Genomic DNA, 13,843 nt, shown 5'->3' with positions numbered 1-13,843 from the left:
ATATATCACGTGCGACCATGCGTAAATAGCATGTTCACATTCATAAATTTTAATTATACTGGAGCACCAGATTAATTTTCGTGACCTCAAAACACAATGATTTAATGGATATGATCAATCATATGGTTCAATGTTCAAACGTTTGATATGAGTTCGTGTCTAACAACGTTGACATGTATCGGTAAAGTCAGTAGATTGTACAACCTAAAATACAGTTATAATATTTTAATAATTTTCAGATATCTTTCACAATCTTACATGTAGCTACCGTCCAAGAAACTACTTCTTGATGTTTGAATTTAAATAATTAAATTACAGCGCACATCCACTTCCTTGTAATTTTAGTCTCATCCAGTGGACTCAATACTCGTTTACCACTATAAGAAATATATTCCAACACAGGAAGTTGATCAAACATGGATACCTATAAATGTTTGAAGAGAGTTCTTTCTTGATGATTATAAAAGAACTACCTCATAAGATGTAGGCCTATATGCACTTAATGTTATTCAATACCAGAAACAGTGTAGGATACTAAAATCTGAACTCATCAACTTTCCTAAAAAAATGTAAACGTGAAGCCAATGCTAGATAGCTGCACTATTTTGCATTCATTTTGACGTTTGGCATTTTACACTGGTTAAGGCACATATAAGTTTCATAGTTTAAATCAACATGTTACATTTTTCATATTTTTGTTTCTGCATGTGTTTTGATTGTAGATGGTATTGGTATTCCAACTGATTAGTTTGAGAGTTTTGATGGTACATGAAGCCCTAGATGAAGAAAATAAATCCTCATTGTCTTGCAATACGACCTAAGGCTGTAAGCAACATTGCTTTGTTTATGTTTTGACGGTAGTTTTGAAAGGTATTTTAACTGATATGGGCATTTCCAAAGTTTGAGAGTTTAATTGTACACGTGGACCTAAATGGGAAAAAATCCTGGTCGCCTTTCCATACGACCTAACGTCTAAAAGCTAATTTTTTTGTATATGTTTCGATGGCATATTTCATAGGTATTATACACCTATCAAGACAAATCCAAGTTTCATAGTTTAAATCTATGTATTGACCTAAATGAAATAAAATAAATCCTGATTGTCTCACCATATGACCTAAAGTCTAAAAGCTAATTTATTTTGTATATATTTTGATGGTAGATTTTTTAGGTATTTTACACTGATTAGCTCACATCCATGTCCGAGATTAAATCTACATTTTGACCTAATGAAATAAATAAATCCTGATTCTCTTACCATTTGTCCTTACCTTCTGACTTATACAAAATGTTTCATATCCCGGATATTTAGTAGGCCGATATTCCTCCGGCCCGTTAGCGTTTCATGCGGATCGGGCCCACATGTAGGGCCCATCATACTTTTGGCGGGAAATCTTCCCGCCAAATTTGCCTGTTCTCTGTCCTCTTCGCTTAATTACGAACTCAGACATTACCCGTGGAACCCTAGTTTGATCTTCCAGTAGCTGTAGAGGAGGTGCGAAGAAGTCGAACTCGCGAAATCGGAGCTTGATCTCGATTGAGATGGTAAAATTTAATCTTTTCGATCCCCAATCTTCAGTTCATACGTTTCTTCGTCGATCTGTTGTACTCTTTTCTCACTTGTGTTCTTCACTCCCAAGGATGACTCTGATAATCCGTCGTCAACGCCTGGATCGCCTACATCGGCAGGATTCAGCACTGATCGATTGCCTCCGAATGCTAGCCGAACGACCGATTCGTACACTGACGATGACGAGGCTGCCGTCGATCCACATGTGATACCTGATGAAGACGACGGTGTCGCCGGAGAAGAAGAAGAGGAAGGAGAGGATCTCTACAATGACAACTACTTGGAGTGCGTATTGTGTTTAGATTTTGGCGTGGTGAATTATGCGGTGGTGTTAATTAATTTTGTTGTGGAATCAGTGATTACCGCCGGATGGACGAGCATGATCAGTATGAATCCGCGGGTTTGGACGACTCGATGGATGATGAAAGAGATCTGGATCAAATTATGGCAGATAGGAGGGCAGCGGAGGTCGAATTGGATACTCGGGATACCCGCAGTGGAGGAGGGCGAAAGCTGCCTCGTATGCTTCATGATCAAGGTAACTGGTTAGCAATGGAGATAGATTTGACGATCATCCAGTACTGTTTGTCCTCGTCGTGCCCTTATTTGAATAACACTTCAGGCGTTTTACATTGAAATATTTACCCATATCTCTTCAACATTTATTGCAAGAAAAGCTCCTCCTTTCGACTCGCGTGGGCGAAATCATAATTTGAAAATCCTTTTTCTTTCATGAAGATGTTCGCAGTGTTTTTATTTTTATTATGTTTCAGGTTTCGTTCTAAAAATTACTGAAAACACTTCAAGATTTAGTGCAAGAAAAGCTTTTTTATCTTTTACTTGCATTCGTGGTAGAATCCTAATTTGAGTTTTCTTATTTCTTTCAATGGAGGATTACAGTAACATCTCAAAGTGAACAAAAGCTCAATGCCGATGTGGTTTACTGATGACAGATACAGATGAAGAGGTGAATGTACGACGAACAAAGAGGCATAGAGCTGACTTCAGGCCGTCTAGTGGGGGCATGCGGAGTGAAGATGATGATGATACTATGCGGAGTTCACCCGGAAGATCTCAGCGTGGTCACTCAAGGGATGACATTCCGATGACTAATCAAACTGATGACGATGCATACGAGGTACAGAAATTCTCACAACATTTGCGGTTAAATTGTTTGAATAATTATCTGAGTGATTCCCAACGACCTCGTCTGATTTCAAACGCGCTTGACAGGACGAGTACGACGAAGACAGCGAAATGAATATGTATCGTGTTCAAGGATCCTTGAGGGAATGGGTTACGAGGGACGAAGTCCGTCGTTTTATCTCGAGGAAGTTTAAGGATTTCTTATTGTCCTATGTGAATCCTAAGAACGAACACGGCGATTTTGAGTATGTTCGGCTGATAAATGAAATGGTATTGGGTATGTGTTCCACAATTTGGATTATTATACCAAAGCCACCATCTTTCAACGTGGAATCTGATGATTGTCAAAAACTTTGCAGCTAACAAGTGCAGCCTAGAAATTGATTACAAGCAGTTTATCTACGTTCTTCCAAACATCGCTATCTGGCTGGCTGACGCGCCTCAGGCTGTTCTCGAGGTCATGGAAGAAGTTGCTCAAAATGTGGTATTCGATTTTCACAAGAATTACAAGAACATTCATCATAAAATATATGTTCGAGTTACTAACTTGCCGGTGTACGATCAAATACGCAACATTAGGTACGGAAATTGCCAATCTCCTGAACCTCTCTCTTGATTGGATATTCCTTTAACTTGCATATTGATTTAATTGGTGGAGATTGAACATTTTTCTTGGGATTAATCAGGCAAATTCATCTGAATACCATGATTCGAATTGGGGGAGTCGTGACTCGGCGGTCTGGGGTTTTCCCACAGCTGCAGCAAGTAAAATACGACTGTAGTAAATGTGGGGCAATTCTTGGTCCATTTTTTCAGAACTCATACTCCGAAGTCAAAGTTGGATCTTGCCCTGAATGTCAATCCAAAGGCCCATTCACCGTCAACATTGAACAGGTTCAAGTTAAATGCCATTAGCATCATCATTTATTAGGATTCCGATATCTCACAGTTTTATTTTATTTTTGTGCTGCAGACAATATACAGAAATTACCAGAAGCTTACTCTGCAGGAGAGTCCTGGGACGGTCCCAGCGGGTAGACTTCCACGATATAAGGAAGTGATTCTACTGAATGACCTCATCGACTGTGCTCGTCCAGGCGAAGAAATTGTAATAAATAATATTTTGAGTGTTCTCGTGAAATCATTGCCGTCCATTACCTTCTTCATTAACTTTATTTTCATTATACTAATTTCAGGAGGTTACGGGGATTTACACCAATAATTTTGATTTATCCTTGAACACAAAGAACGGATTCCCAGTCTTCGCCACTGTCGTCGAGGCGAACCATGTCACGAAGAAACAAGATTTATTTTCTGCTTACAAGTTAACCGACGAGGACAAAGCAGACATCGAGAAGCTGGCGAAGGACCCGAGGATCGGGGAACGGGTAGGTTTCCGGATTTTTAATACGACTATTTCATGTGATAATTAACTACGTCTCATTATCCACTAATTATTAACTAATAATTTCAGATAGTCAAATCCATAGCGCCATCAATTTACGGCCATGAGGACATCAAAATGGCCCTTGCCCTCGCCATGTTCGGGGGCCAAGAGAAAAACGTCAGAGGAAAACACCGCTTGAGAGGCGACATCAACGTTCTCCTCCTTGGAGACCCGGGCACGGCAAAATCTCAGTTTCTAAAGTAAGATAAACTCACATAATCTACATCTAACTCAATGATTCAAGCATAAACTTACTATATGCCTTTTAGGTATGTCGAGAAAACCGGCCAACGAGCCGTTTACACCACTGGCAAAGGAGCTTCTGCTGTGGGTCTTACTGCTGCGGTGCACAAAGACCCCGTCACGAGGGAGTGGACTCTTGAAGGAGGCGCTTTGGTCTTGGCTGACAGAGGAATTTGCTTAATCGACGAGTTTGACAAGATGAACGATCAAGACAGGTACGCGGGATTACAAATATAAAAAACTTAAAAAATATTTGGTTAATAATAATAATAATAATTTCTTCCTCGCGCAGGGTGAGCATACACGAAGCCATGGAACAGCAGAGCATCAGTATTTCAAAGGCGGGAATAGTCACCTCTCTTCAGGCCCGGTGTAGTGTCATGGCCGCAGCGAATCCCATCGGCGGGAGGTTTGTCATTACGCTGCTGCCCTTTAATTAAAATCTCAATTATTATTATTATTATTTTTTAAATATGGCCTTGAACTCAGATACGACTCGTCCAAGACTTTCTCCCAAAATGTGGAGCTGACCGATCCCATCATATCCCGGTTCGACGTCCTCTGCGTTGTGAAGGTAAAACTCTAATCTCCTCTCTCCTTTCAAATTACTATTCTTTTGATATCTGATTACATGATTTTAAACAGGACGTCGTTGACCCAGTCAAAGACGAGATGCTGGCTAATTTTGTTGTGGACAGTCACTTTAGATCACAACCAAGAGGGGCGAATTTAGACGAGCAGCCCGCGGTCAACTCCCAAGAACAATCTTCCACCTCCTCAAGACCCGTTGACCCTGAGGTTTCCCCGTCTTTCTCTCTCCTAATATTCATCTGGTTAACTTTAATGAAATGAATTATTTGACCATGGTTTCGGGGTCCTCTATCAGATCCTCTCTCAAGATTTGCTCAAAAAGTACATAACCTACGCGAAGCTGAACGTCTTCCCGAAGCTGCACGACGCGGACTTGGACAAGCTCGCTCACGTGTACGCCGAGCTGAGGAGAGAATCATCGGTGAGTTTAGTCGTATCGCATCGGACGGTGGCGATGGAGGGGAACATTTGATTGACGGACGAGATTTATCCTTCCGGTGCAGCACGGGCAGGGAGTTCCCATCGCGGTGAGGCACATCGAATCGATGATACGGATGTCGGAAGCCCACGCCAGGATGCATCTGAGGAACTATGTCACCCAGGAAGACGTCGACATGGCCATCCGCGTTCTTCTTGATTCCTTCATCTCCACCCAGAAATTCGGCGTCCAGAAGGCCCTTCAAAAGGTATGGATGATGATAATGATGATGATGATGATGGTGATGATGATGGTTGGGATGTGGACTGGGTGCAGAGTTTTAGAAAGTACTTGACGTTCAAGAGGGATCACAACGAGCTGCTGCTGTTTCTTCTGCGAGTGCTGGTCAAGGAAGCGTTGCACTACGAAGAGATTATTTCGGGGGGCGACCGGTTGTCTCATGTTCAGGTCAAGGTCGAAGATCTACGAAGCAAGGTGAGGAAGAGATGGCAAGAGAGAGATATGGCTAAAGAGAGGTACAAATGGAGTGAGATAGAAATAGAAATAGAAAGATGGAAATGGGGAGACAGAAGGACAGAGAGATAGAGATGATGAGATTGAAGGGTAGATAGAGAGAGAGAGATGGTTATATAGATGGCTTGGGAAAGAGATAGAGATGGAGCCGAGAAGTTAAATGGCTAGACAGAAAGATAGAGATGGGGAGAAAGATGGATAGAGAGAAATAGAGATAGAGGTGAGAAGATGGATGGAAAGAGATGGGGAGATAGATGGATAGAGAGAGATCGAGATATATGAATTTGTAGGTAGATTTAAATATCTAGAAATATTAATAGAAAATTTTTAAGGTTTAAACAGCAAGCTCCCTTAATTTTTGGTTGGTGCAGGCTCAGGAGCACGAGATCTACGATCTGCGGCCCTTCTTCGCCAGCGCCATCTTCAAGGAAGCGAATTTCTCGCTCGACGAGTCCCGCGGCGTCATCCGGCATCCTCTCTCCGCGTGAGACGGCAATCGGCAAGTCTTCTATGCACCATACTAGTGTTTTCCTTCATTTTTTCTAACATATTTCATCTGAATGGGAAAAAGGCTCTTCTATAAGATTAATTTGTGAGTTAGCTTAGATGGCATCCCATTCATGAGGGAGGAGTGTAAACTTCATGGAACTTTGACTTTTCCGCGAGCATGTTGATACGCCAGATCTTTGTCATCTTGTTCTTCTTTAATCTATCTGAGCATGACATTATCAAATGTCTTATACATCTACTGAGTAGCTGCTTCGCCTCAATGATTACAGACTTTTATTGATACTTTTAATCTTTGGTCGTAGTCTCTTAAACTTTCGGGTGAAAAATGTTCCTTGTATGTGTAGGAAAACGTATGGGCAGTAAAATTATTCGCTAGTTGACGGGAAGAACTAATGTGATCTCTCCCACGTTCAAGGTTCAATAACCTAAGTTGATTCACCCGTTCTCGATAGTCTAACCCAAGTTGATGACTTGTGCTGATTGACTAAAAATACTTTTTAGTGATTTTGTCTTATATAGGTCTGACCTGGTCTGTGTCAGATCGACTAGCCAAACATCAAACCGAAAGGTCAAATAAGTTGCTTTTGACATGGACTTTCCTCGCAAAGAAAACCAGGAAAAATAGTTAAATCTTCATGGTCGTAGAAAATAAATAGGGGGTAATTATTATATAACCCACTGTTAGAAGTCTCGAGTGAATATTATTCAGAAAAAAATGATGCCCTCATGAATAGATACTTGTACCTATAATTCTCTTTATCTTCTCTTAAAAGGTTATTGATTTTTTCTTCTCTTAATCCTTTATATGCTCTTGCACTTAATTTTATCAACTTTCAATTGACAATGCATGCTCAATCAATAAGCAGACGGCAGAAACTTTCTTGGACATGACTATGATATAGACAAGTCTCATGTCTAAGGATCACCTTTTTATGTGTACAAGGATTTCTAGTATTTTAAGAAAGACATCAAAAGGTCTAGATAAGATTACACTATAGTCCCACTTATAGAATGAGTATTGGTGATCTTGTGTCAAGTATTATGGAGATATTAGGTACAATGAATGAATGCTCTTTAGGGAACTCTTTCGGTTAGGGGGAAGAGTTCACAAAACTGATCCTCTGTAAATTCCTAAATGGTATTATACTAAAATATCCATGAGATTGACTGCCCTCATATTTACATAAGTGATTCTTAGACATGAGACTCCAAAACGTCTTGTGGGTCAATTGTTTTGCTTTGACAATGACCTATGAGTTCTTTTTATTTTATTTTAAGTGGTTTCGTGAACTTTGCTAATATGATTGAGTGGTAAATATGGGATCTTCTACCCACAATATAATAGAAAACTTAAGGAAGTGGAACATTGGACAAGAGTGTTGCGGTCATTTTGAAATGCATCAATGCTAACTAAGATGATCAATTAATGTTTTATATTTGACATACCCTAAGTCATCTAAGGAGTGCGAAGCGTAGACTACAAGTACATAGTAACTGATGACAATAAGGTTCCATTAGATTATTTTTAAACTAGCTTGTATCATGTAAATCACAAGGTGTAGTTATAGTGCACGTTCGTCCAGGACGGGGACAAAGGACGGGATGGGACAACATTTGTCCCATCCCACATCCCTTTTTTAGAGGTCTTTCTGCATCGTCAAGTCTGAAATTTGTCCCGCCTTGGGCATTTTCATCCCCGTCCCGTCCCATCCTAAAGTCGTCCCGTCTGGGGGAGTATTGTCCCGTCCGACGACCAGTATGATGTAATAGGTTACTTACTACAAGCAAAACAAAGGTTCCTGCCCCTTCAGAGTGTAGGCTAGACTCTTGACATGATTTTGGCCCCCGCCGATCCCCAGTCGCCGGAGGATTTTGCTTTAGGACGTTTTTGCACTAGGACGATCAACCTCTCAGTCAGCTCTTGATTAGCTCTGGTCTCACGCTTGGGATACTCTGCTTTCAAATCTAGGCTACCAGTGAGTATATGCTACCTCTTGATTAGATACATCTAAATGGGTATCATGCACACAAAAAATCTCATTCACCAGTTCATCAAGCAGATAATGAAAATAGAAATTGCATAATTGAATCGAATTCAGAATGAAAATTGGTTCTTTTGCATAAATCAAAAATTAAAATTGATGATAATTGATATAACACGTAACGGCCGGGATCAATCGGCACGTGTTACAACACAAGGGGTATGGATGTTCTGAGAGACGCGGTATGAATATGATGTGATTTTGAAATCAACAACAAGTATGAGAAAGTTATGTTCAATTCGAAATCAATTAAGTTGACGAAGTTTGATTGGGATCACAATCAGACTTCTCAACGTCCCCTCGGACCAATTAGACACTACAAAATGAGGGGTCAAGTTAATTACCCAACGACGTCCAATCCCTCTTGGTAAAGACTGGTGATTATACCAAGATAAAATCCCTATCACTCACAAGTAATAGTGGCTAACTTCTAATTGACAATAGCGCTCTCAGAGGTGACGGAAAAACACTTTCAACAATACTGAAAGAAATAATCAAACTGCGAGCGTATTGGAGGCAGTAGAACCTGATGGATGATGCCGACGCCAGAGAATCTGAAGCGCGGCTTGGACACAAAGCAGGAGGCAAGAATTGGTGCAGAGAACGACGAAGATGACAGTATGATGCGCAGGGTTCCAAGAAGGATTGTGCGAAAGAATCCTAGATGTGGGCGTTCAGCAACTGTTGAATAAGCGAAATGCACCTGGCGCATGCAGCATCATAGTTTGTAGGGCGGTGAGGGCGAGCAGGGTGCAAAGACGGGGGCGTGCGGCGGCGCGGCATGCGAGAATGGTGTGCGCACGCGCGCAGCCGCACGGCGTGTAGCGGCACATTGTGCGGTTGAGTGGATGCGCACAGCGCATGGGTGTCGTCGCGCACAGTGCCGAGTGCCGCGCACGGCGAGCGGGTGGACGTGCTGGCGACGCACGCGTACACGGATGGTAGGACGCACGAGTGCCAAGAAAAGAGACAGAGGAGGCAACGGCTTCGGCAGCTGCAGCGACAAAAACGAGATCGACCACGGCGGCAGCGGTGGCGGGTGCGATGATGGCGAACACGATGGTGATTCCAATGGAGATAGCACTGGCGAAATCTGACAGTGACGCCGATCCAAGAATCCACCAAGCGATGGACTTCTTGGCATTTTCTTGATCAAGAAAAGATCAAGAATTGATCCTCTTGGTGACTCGATAAGAGAGAAAGATTACAGGAGTGCTGGTGACGGTTTCTCCCCACGGATGTCTTCGACGTGGCTGGAGGCATGGCAAGCGATCTTCCCCAAGATCTAAGCTAGAAACGATAAGAAACTATCTCCCAAGGGAGAGGTGGAAGCCAAGATGAAGATTTAAGTTCAAATTTCAAATAAACTCCCCAATGTCCTCTTGGGCATGCCGGCCTTTATATAGGGTCGAGGGCATGCCTTATTGGGCCATGACGGGAAGGAACCACCTCTTGACGAGCGGCCTTCCCAAAACAATGAAAATACAAACGATTCAAAAGGATGAGGCCCAAAACACGGATAGGCCTGTCCATAATTCGAAAAGAAATTACATTCGAAATATACGAGAAAATAAAAGATGCTCGTTGACATGTCGTTAAGCAGAATACTTGAACGACGGGTCGCGGGAATCGGCTCATGCTGTTCGATGTGGTTGCTGGCGTCTTCTCGTGTCGGTGGCGAGATGGTCCCCCATCAATAATATGATGAGTTATGCATATTGAGCTATGCATTTTTTAATTTTTTCCTATCCCTTAATGGGCCATTTTGCTCATCCAAGTTTTGGACTTAATCGGCGGTCATAATGACATTTCAGAGTATTGGGCTCTCAAAAACAATAGTAACAATATAAAATACATCCCATATCCATCTCTAAGAATTGAGACTCGCATATTGGGCCACTTTCCAAATTCAGATTCGGGGTGGTCGCTTTAAGCGACCGCTCACCCCACCTTTGGTCAATTTGACCTGGGTGAGTGGTTGCTTAAAATGACCAGGCCTTTTTTATGGTGTGGAGGTCGATTTAAGAGACCTCTCACCCCAACCATTGCTTTATGGCCATTTTATTTAGTGGGTATGACTTTAACCCACTTAGATACGTAATCCACGCCAACCAAAATATACTCGTTCCCGAATGAGGGAGGAAATGATCCCATAACGTCAATTCCCCATTTTTCAAATATCTTTACTTTGAGGATTGGGTTTAGTGGCATCTCATATTTCTTTGAAATATTTATGAATGACTGGCATTTTAAACACATCTATAAAAACATTGAGAGTCCTTGAATATTGTGGGCCAGTAGAATTCACATTGGAGAACCTTCTATTCTGTCTTTTGTGTAGTGAAATGTTCCCCACAAGGGAGCGAATGACACATCTCTAAAACACAATTTTTTGCTCTCTAGAACACATCGTCACAGAATGTGGTCAGGTCCAAGTCTATAAAGTTTGGGGTCATCACAGATGTAGAATCTGATGTCACTAAATAATTTATTCTTCTTTTCTCTTCTCCAAAATTCTGGAATTACCCCTATGGCTAAGTAGTTCACGATGTGAGTGTACCATGGAGCTTCGCGATGTTCAATTTTGAGCAAGTGTTCATCTAGAAATTCTTCAACTATATCCCCTCCTGATTCAAGCATTATTCTAGATAAATGTTCTGCAACTGAGTTTTCACTTCCTTCTTCAACTATATCCCCTCCTGATTCAACCATTATTCTATATAAATGGTTTACAACTGAGTTTTCACTTCCTTTCTGTCATTAATCTCTAAATCAAAATCTTGTAATAGGAGTACCCATAGGGTCAATCTTGGATTGGCATCATTCTTGGAGAATAGATAACACAAGGCTACATGATCACTATATATGATGACTTTATTGCTTAACAAGAACGTCCTAAATTTCTCCAATGCAAACATGACAGAAAGCTATTCCTTTTATGTAGTAGTATAGTTATTTTGAACATCATTGAGGGTCTTACTGGCATACTAGATAACCACTTGCTTGTTGTTCAGTCTTTGACCCAGGACTGCCCCTACAATGAAATTTGATGCACCAGTCATGATATCAAATGGTTTGTCCCAATTTGGAGCTTGGAGGATGGATGCCTCAATCAGAAGTGCCTTAATGCTTGAAAGTCTGTCTCTGCCTTTGTATATAAAACAAAATCTGTATCTTTATCTAGTAATGATGATAAAGGTTTCAAAATTTTTGAGAAATCTTTCAAAAATTGTCGATAAAATTTCACATGATCCAAAAAGGATTCAATGTCTTTGATGCTTCTTGGTAAGGTAAAATTTTGAATTACTTCAGTTTTTGGTTTATTCACCCCAAGCCCTCTTGATGAGACAACATGGCCTTACACAACCCCCTCTTCAACCAAAAAGTGAGATTTCTCCCAGCTAAGGACCGATCGTTTTTCTATACAAATGCTCAAAACTTTGGCTAATCTGGACAGGCATTCATCAAAACTCATGCCAAATATCAAGAAATCGTCCGTGAACACATCCATGCTTTCTCCAATGAGGTTGGAGAAGATTGCGGTCATGCACCTTTGGAAGGTTGTTGGGGCATTGTATGACCCAAATGACATACGTTTGAATGCATAAGTCCCAAATAGGCATGTAAAGGTGATTTTCTCTTGATCTCTTGGGGATATTGCTATCTAATTTAGCCTGAGTACCTATCTAGGAAACAATAATATGATTGTCCTGAAAAACATTCAAGGATTTGGTCAATAAAAGGTAGGGGAAAATAATATTTTTTTAGTAGAAGAGTTAAATTTTTGGTAATTGATGCAAACTCTCCATCTGATCGGGAGTCTATTTTGAATCTCCTCCCCTTTCTCGTTCCTTGCTAATGTAATTCCCACTTTCTTGGGCACAACATGGATAGGGCTTACCCAAGGGCTTTTTGAGATAGGATAAATGATACCAGCTTGTAACCATTTCATAATATCCTCTTTAACAACACCCCAAACTTTAGGGTTTAGTCGTCGTTGAGCTTCCCTCACTGGTTGAGCATTCTCCTCAAGTTATATTCGATGCATGCATACATTTGGGTCCAGACCTTTGAGGTCAGTGAGTGACCATCCTAGAACTCGACTATGTTCCTTGAGTAAGTTTAGTAATCTATCTTCTTGATCAGATGTAAGAAGAGTAGATATGATCACGGGTTTCTCTTGCACTTGGTCCAAGAAATCATATTTCAACGATGACGTTAATGACTTAAGTTCCACGCTCGGTTCAATAAGCTTTTCTGAAAACCGATCCTCAAAATTCTCCATTTGATTTAATGCCTCCATGAATGTCTCCTCCACTCACTCATCCATGAGCTCAATTGCACTTAACTCCACAGATTTTGATGGATACTTCATGAGACGTGCAATATTCAATTTTACCTTTTCATTTCCCACGTTTAATTCTGCTACACCTTTCTCCCAGTCTGTCGTGGATTTAGCAGTTGCTAGGAAAGGACATCCCAAAGTGATTGGAGCTTGACTCAATTGATGAGTCACTTTCATGTCGGCTACTATGAAGTCAACATGAAACTGGCAACATTCTACCTTTACAATGGCATCTTCTAAAATTCCACGTGGTTGTCTCATTGAGCCTTCTGCTAATTGCAGCTCTATGAAAAGTGGTTGGAGCTCTCCTAAGTTGAACTGATCATATACTGCTTTAGGCATTATGGTAACTGATGCTCCTGTGTCCAGTAGTGACCTTGTAAAAGTCATGCCTCCAATCTCGCATCTGATCAATGGTGCTTCCGGATCTCTCCTTTCCTTTGGCATTTGATCTACTAAGATTGAACTGATTCTTTCACTTTGATGATTTTTTTTTAGTACTACGCAAAGGGGTGAAAAATCCCTTCATTTACTTTGCATATACTGGTATGTGTTGGATGGCATCTGCAAGGGGTATCATAATTGTAGCTTGTTTGATGCCCTCAAGAAGTTTCTGTGTTGCTTCAGAATTCCTCACATGTGGCCTGTTGAGTACCGTTGGAAAGGGAATATGTAGAATATAGACTTGTTGTTCTGGATCATCATTTTCACCAACACATACCATCATTTTCATCAATACGATTCTGTCCATCGTCACCTCTTGCCTCTGTTTCTTTTTTTTTTGGGCAATATACACGGTGCCGAGTACGTCCAACCTTGTGATTGTGCCCGTAGACCAATCCAGCCTTGCCCTGGGCGCCACCTAGGGTGGATTTTATATATGAAGTGGATTATTTATCAGCATTTTGTAGGCGTGGAGCGAGCATAAATATGCCAATTACACTCAGATCCTACTCATCCACACCCATGGTGCAGTAAAAGAAAACATACATGAGTG

At 41.2% G+C, this 13,843-nt stretch overlaps 1 protein-coding gene across 1 annotated transcript; it reads left to right on the top strand.

Moving 5' to 3' along the window:
- Positions 1–1,463: 1,463 nt before the first annotated feature.
- On the top strand, positions 1,464–6,641 carry MCM2 (minichromosome maintenance (MCM2/3/5) family protein). Its single transcript, XM_078577293.1, has 18 exons — positions 1,464–1,545; positions 1,641–1,855; positions 1,927–2,108; positions 2,524–2,708; positions 2,804–2,993; positions 3,076–3,295; positions 3,403–3,610; positions 3,690–3,824; positions 3,913–4,104; positions 4,191–4,363; positions 4,433–4,621; positions 4,699–4,815; positions 4,896–4,980; positions 5,052–5,204; positions 5,293–5,418; positions 5,501–5,683; positions 5,752–5,910; positions 6,321–6,641. The coding sequence occupies exons 1-18, from the start codon at positions 1,543–1,545 to the stop codon at positions 6,435–6,437; spliced, it is 2,832 nt and encodes a 943-aa protein (XP_078433419.1). The 5' UTR covers positions 1,464–1,542; the 3' UTR covers positions 6,438–6,641.
- The last annotated feature ends 7,202 nt before the right edge of the window (positions 6,642–13,843 follow it).

The sequence above is a fragment of the Wolffia australiana genome, chromosome 6 (genome assembly GCF_029677425.1).
Source record: "Wolffia australiana isolate 7733 chromosome 6, ASM2967742v1".
NCBI lineage: Eukaryota > Viridiplantae > Streptophyta > Magnoliopsida > Alismatales > Araceae > Wolffia > Wolffia australiana.
Note: the sequence above shows the minus strand (reverse complement) of the source record. Positions and strands in the feature narration are given on the sequence as shown.

Coding starts and splice junctions, on each gene's coding strand:
- MCM2 (XM_078577293.1), top strand. Junction 4,105..4,190: donor ACCCGAGGATCGGGGAACGG/GTAGGTTTCCGG, acceptor TAATAATTTCAG/ATAGTCAAATCCATAGCGCC. Junction 5,419..5,500: donor AGCTGAGGAGAGAATCATCG/GTGAGTTTAGTC, acceptor CTTCCGGTGCAG/CACGGGCAGGGAGTTCCCAT.